Source organism: Eutrigla gurnardus (genome assembly GCF_963514095.1).
Source record: "Eutrigla gurnardus genome assembly, chromosome: 16".
Taxonomy (NCBI): domain Eukaryota; kingdom Metazoa; phylum Chordata; class Actinopteri; order Perciformes; family Triglidae; genus Eutrigla; species Eutrigla gurnardus.
The window spans coordinates 11097982-11103981 of record NC_139927.1 but is presented as its reverse complement, the minus strand read 5'-3'; the positions used below and the strand labels follow the sequence as shown (position 1 = coordinate 11103981).

The following is a 6000-nucleotide window of genomic DNA, read 5'->3' as shown; positions in this document are numbered from 1 at the left end:
CATGCACTGGGCTCAATTGCAGGATAATTGCTTTACACCTCTATGTAGAACGTTTGAACATCCTGTCACTCTGGATACACTGCTCTTATTGCAATTATTCTCAGGTCATCACTAGAAGGCCCAGTGACAGTTGTACACAGCCATTTGTAAGCTCCACCCCCTTGCAACCCTAACAGGATAAGTAGATGGATCAAGTTTCTGAAGTCCAGATGAGTTATGAGCACCAGTTAAACTGCCACTAACAGTTATTGGGTTGGAGGCAGATCAAACCCTGGCAACAGATTAAGGCAATGTGCATTTGATATTTTAGTCCAGCTCAAGGCAATGCAGGTTAAATAATGGACATGGTTTACAACAGCCCCTGCAGGGAATCAGCAATGTTAATCCTCTGAACTACTGATAAAATTTAAAAAAAAAAAAAGCTTCTTGCAGGGTCACAAGAGTCACCTATTGTGGATCTGGCCAAAGGAGTAGGAATGCCACTGCAGGCCTCAAGTATGTCACTGCAGTGACAGTATGACTGCATGTAATGCAGGGTGAAATTAAAAAGACCTTGGATACAATTTTCAATACAAGATTCAGGACAAGAAATGTTAAGAAACTTTTTTATTTAGTAGTTTGAAACATGTTATTCAGTAGTTTGACCAGGTAGTACATGAATAGGCCCAAAGGAGATATGCTTCTTGTTGGTGGAGTCTGCACTTCTTCGTTCTGGAAACACAAGACAAGTTTGTTAGCAGCACATTGATTTAGTTCAGTGAATCATTTGTCCAGATTTCACTTACCCCTTTTTACTCCTTTCATCCCTTGGAACTTGGAGTCACGCAGGCCTGTAGGTTTCGCACACTGGCCACTGCACAAACCAGCAACTTGGCTGTTCGTGTCACAAATCACTGCATCACAGTGGACATAGATCTGGATGGACAGAAGGATTTGTTAGACCAGGCTACATGCAAGCTGTGGCCAGTACTCATTGAACGCTGCAAGGTCCATTTTACCTCTTCTTTCAGCACCTCTTCCTCTTGAGTGAAGGTGAACATCTTTACAGAGAAGCGCTTTGCGTGGGATGGGATCAAAATCGTGCGGTCGCTCACAACAAGATGGAAAATTGTAGCATAACGGTCATCTGGATTCTCACAACTAGGAGAGAAAAAAACAAAAAAAAACAAACACTATGGCTGTCTTGAGATGCATGAAATTGGATTTTAATCTGGAAGGTGATAAAATGCTGCCCATTACCTGTCCACAATGATGTCCCAGCTGGGCAGAGATGTCCTGTCTTCATGAGGGGTGGCCCAACAGTTTTCCACAATGAGCTCCAGTTGGGGATCAAGAGAGTCCAGCAGAGAGACCTCAAAATACAGAGGCTGCAGCAGATATTTTACAATTGGATAATCTTGTTCCGTGTAGAAGGTGTTGTATGATGAATCTGGAGGAGAAAAGCATTGATCAGATACACATTAAACAGCTGGTCAAGCCAAAGATAAGGCATAATGGTAAAAGTCAATACCTTGGGATAGCTGCATTTGGACCAGCAGCTGCCCTGAACCAATCTCTGCCGTGGGGTCATAGTGTCTTTGTTTTGCACTGAATGCAACAGTCCGAGTCTCATTGACAACATAATAGCAGGAAACCGTTTGCCTGAGAGAAGAAAAAAAAGCCACACATTAAAAAGTGCAACTCAAGCAGTACATCAGGATACAAGACTGGATGACGAGTCTTACCTGTAATCAGGATCAACTGGTGATGTGTAGGGACCTCCTTTGTTGGGCGCTACTCCATCATCGTAATACAGGCCAATCTCATTTTCATACAGCATGTAGTTGTCAAAGAACTTAACAAAAAAAGAGATGAGCGGCATTATACCATTAACAAGATCCCTTCATTTCTGGATTCAAAGCAACCATAACTTACTGTTCTAGTGGTCCCACAGGAGTCAACGCTGAAGGTGAAATATGCAAAGCGATCGTCGCTGAACACAGGCTTGCAGGACTGGTCCTTCAGAGTCAGCATACTTGGGAGGAGGTTTTTCAGAGATTCCACCTTCACAGCCAGAGCGGTCATCGTTCCATTGGGGTAGCATGCTGAAGGCAGGGGAGGTAACGGGTGAGGAAGATGTCCCGAGCCAAGCAGCAGAAAAATGGTACACAGTCAAGTCTTACCAGTTGTTGTTAAGGGGAAGTTGCATGCCAGGTAGAGGTCAGCAAGCACCCAGTTGTTGTTGGGATCCAGCAGAAGCAGGTCAACTCTGGCTCTGATTGAATCAGAGGTTATCAGCTGCAGGGCAGAAGGTAAATAGTTATCCAGTGCAGAAGCTTAGAGATTTTAATGGTAGGTTCCTGCTATACCTCAAATGCTGCATCCTTGGCAGTGTATGGCAGTATGAAGCTGCAGTGTGTGCCGTTTTCACTGAAGTGGTAATCCTCGCCAATCTTTGGGGTCAGCACTTGAGAGCCAATCATGGCCTGGAAATCATTGCCTTGACTGCCGTATGTCACGCTGATGTAAAACTGGTTCTGGTCACAGGTGCCAGTGATTGTAGGTAGCACTGGAAGCAGAGGGAAAATGCATTTACCATCTTAGTGTAGCTTCCCTGCACCCCATACATTCAAAAACCGTCATGCACCGTCAATTAAGATTTTGCTTCTGTAAATTTGTCCAAGGAAAAACAAGATGACATACCTTTGAGACATTTACACATTGCTCCTATATTCTAAGCTTTAGATAATCAAAAGCAAAGAGATCTCACCAACATCCTGCAGAGATGCCTGCAACTCAACCGTGTGGCCAAATGGCATCTCTTCAGGCAGGACGATAAACCCAAAGACCAGAGGGAGGAAGTAAGTGGTAGTCAAGCGGTCAGGATTCTGCAGATTTAAACAGAGTGAAAACTCGTCAAAAAGAGCACAAACAAGCTGGCAGAGTGATGCTTTGAAGCCACGATTTCACAAACATGTTTCAGGACAACATCCGCATCAAAGGGCACTTGAAGAGAGATGCTCTTGGTTCCATTGTTGTAGCCGTGCTCCTGGACAGTGTAGCCTCTGGCATTGCTTTCCTCAACAGTGAGGACCCCGGTGGAGAAGGTGATGTTTCTCAGCTGGACATCATGAAGGAAAGTCCCAACGTGAACGTAGAAGACGCGGGCCTCTGGGTCAGTACCTGACGAACAGGAAGAGCAGAGTTCATAACCCTCTTCTGTAGGGTTGATTTGCTACAGTCTGCCAGACATTGCAACTTACCGTCTTGGACGTGGGGCGGCTGTGGCATTAGAGGGGTGGTAATGGGGAACAAAACTTTGTATCTGGTATCCTCTTGGGTGTCTTCGGCTCTCCACAGCACCTCAAGCATTGGCTCCACGATGTAGGTGATGTGGTACTGGTAATCTGGGGCATGGCTCTGCAATTATTCATGACATTTTAATAAAACATGCAAATGGCCTCGTGACTCTTGCATTTCTAATTCGGAGACTTCCCCCAACCTTGTAGTAGCCATCAGGCGAGCCCACTGGGATCTCGATGACTATGTGGAAGTCTGTGATGGACAGCGTGTACCCCCGTGCGGCCATCTGAGACCGATCCAGCCGCTGCCCATTGATGCCCATGTGCATTTCTAGAGTTTGAATGTTTCCGTCTACCAGAGGTGTCACACGGCGAGGAACGTGCCAAGAGATGACATCGTCGGCGAAGAGGACGCCACCTGTTAATGATAAAGCAACCGTTGATGCAACAGCGTACGGTTAACTGAAATCCATCGAGGGCTCGAGACTCACCTGTGGGACAAGCAGCTGCCAAGTTCACGACACTCAGGCCATGCGGAGCCTTGTAGTAAGCACTCATCTTGAAAACCTCCATGGGGACTCCACCCACCTAAAAGACAGTTAGTGTCATTTACAAGAACGAGGGGAACTAAATGACCAGAGACGGGTGTGACACTTACATCCTCAGAGTAAGTCTCAGCTGTGTTGTACGGGCTTCGCATAACCAGACGGGTCGAGGTAGCCATGGCACCGTAGCCGGCTGCTTCAGCCTCCCTTAGCGCCATTGCTACTGGTTCAGGAGTGTGAAATGTCATCTTCCAGATACCATGTGCTGCTCCAGAGGCCTATGTGGAAGGGGAGGGATGAAGTTTTAAAATCTAGCAAGACACCAAATGGTGCAGGGTGAAATAAAGTGTTGATTTTTTTTAAACCTCGGGAATGGTGTTGATCTGAGAGTCAGCCTTGGCATCCTGAGTCTGCCCCTTAGCTTCAGTTGCTGCCACAGGTTTGTCCATGTGGGCCGATACCTTTATTTAAAAAAAAAAAGAAAAAAAAGAAGTTGTGGCTTTATAGTTGAAGGCTCACTAGATTGTGAAGCCAGCAATGTAAAGGGACATACTTCCATGTAGTTTCTGTCGCAGAGAATCTCTCGAGAGGCCCACTGGGTGTAGCTGCAAGTCTGCGTCACATCATGGCTAACCACATCGGATGGACTGTGGCCATACAGTCGGAGCCTCAAGCCAACATTAAATGTTGAGTCTGCCTATAAAAACAAAAAAAAGGGAACAATTGGAGTAAGAACACTGGCAGATCGATGGCATAATTTATATTTTTCCTCTTCTTAATGAAGGGAAAGCAGGCTACTGCACAAAACATGGGATGTTTGAATCAAGGTTTAGGGAAAGAAAAAAGTGCATAAATTAGGTTGTGGTCCAAATTAAATGCTTCCTCATCGGAGAACTTCAGTAAACTAGCATCAAATACAAACTGCTTAAAACATACTCTGTTGTCCACATAGCAGCCCAGCAGAGAGGTGTAGATTCTGGTGTTGCCCCACGGGTCAGACTCCATGCTGTAGCCACACTGCGCAGCCAAGCTGGGCGTTAAGGCAATGTGTGCAGTGCCATCTGGGAGAGAAGACAAATGTCAGGAGAACAGGAATCCAAGTGAATGAATAGTAGATGGAGTTTAATACTTACTGATGGCCTCCACTTCAAGCTCATTCCCCACTGCTAGAGCCTTGTCCAAGGATAGCCTCATTAGATTACCCACACAATCCGACTTTAATCCACTGCCTGTTAACAGAAAAGAGAAAAAAAAAGGCTCAAGAATAAACTACTTTTTAAAAGACAGAAAGTGATACATTTTGTGAGAATGAAGACTTACTTGACTGCGAATAGAGCTTCTTATTTGGCCTTACTTGACCCAAGATTACTCCAGCCATCAAGCTCCATAACAAACTACAACAAACAAGAGGACATTAAACCGTGCAACTCACAGAAAAATAAAAGAACAACAAGAAAATATACTTACATATATCCAAGTCTTCGCATGTTGCAGTCCAAGAGCAGTCAAACCACAAAAAAAACGACAGGAACCCAACCACAGTCAGAGTTTGGCACTAAAACTCCAGGACACCTTACAAAAAACCAACTCTGAAGTGAAGTGGCTGAGTGTCTTACTGCACCATCAGCAGCTGTTTTATATACCAACTAATGACGACGCACAGGTGAGGCGCATTAGTGAGTCTCCGCCCACCTCACGTGCAGCCTGATGCATGCCTGTTTATAACACTGGAAAATCTTTATACATGTGAAGAATCACATGAATCACGATATGTGCTTATTTGCATAAACTTCCAGAACAATGAACACTGGATAAAGTTAGGTTACATTTTTTTCATTTTGTTGGAACAGGAGTCAGTTTTTATGACTCCATGAATCAGAATATGCTGTTAACAGCCATAAAAAATAAAATAAAAATCAACTTCCACCATGTTCTTGGGAATAAAAATGAGGCTGTGAATGATCCATGAATAAACCCCAGTAAAAACCTTCAGAATATATTATTTTATTTTGTATTACAAGTGATATTATTTTGTGAAATGTGGTGTTTAAATATGCAAATTAGGCATTTGGTGAATTTAGGAGAAAGAAAAATCTTGTTGTAAAATAAACAAATGTGTATTTTGGATGTTTCCTTTCCATTAGTGGTAAGAAGACCTGTTATGGAAGCAAAAT

At 44.2% G+C, this 6000-nt stretch overlaps 1 protein-coding gene across 1 annotated transcript; it reads right to left on the bottom strand.

Annotated features, from left to right (window-relative positions):
- Window positions 1-613: 613 nt before the first annotated feature.
- LOC311026781 (uncharacterized protein) lies at window positions 614-5259 on the bottom strand. Its single transcript, XM_084030480.1, has 20 exons — window positions 5147-5259; window positions 4960-5055; window positions 4763-4887; window positions 4380-4523; window positions 4192-4287; window positions 3940-4104; window positions 3773-3869; window positions 3482-3699; window positions 3243-3399; window positions 2954-3162; window positions 2750-2867; window positions 2349-2548; window positions 2163-2277; window positions 1915-2084; window positions 1725-1834; window positions 1511-1641; window positions 1240-1429; window positions 999-1140; window positions 786-915; window positions 614-711 (listed from the first exon to the last, which is right to left on the bottom strand). The coding sequence occupies exons 1-20, from the start codon at window positions 5202-5204 to the stop codon at window positions 629-631; spliced, it is 2754 nt and encodes a 917-aa protein (XP_083886606.1). The 5' UTR covers window positions 5205-5259; the 3' UTR covers window positions 614-628.
- Window positions 5260-6000: the final 741 nt, after the last annotated feature.

Coding starts and splice junctions, on each gene's coding strand:
- LOC311026781 (XM_084030480.1), bottom strand. CDS start 5,204: ATGGCTGGAGTAATCTTGGGTCAAGTAAGGCCAAATAAGAAGCTCTAT. Junction 2,278..2,348: donor CCAAGGATGCAGCATTTGAG/GTATAGCAGGAA, acceptor TCTGCCCTGCAG/CTGATAACCTCTGATTCAAT. Junction 1,835..1,914: donor CCTGTGGGACCACTAGAACA/GTAAGTTATGGT, acceptor TTTTTTGTTAAG/TTCTTTGACAACTACATGCT.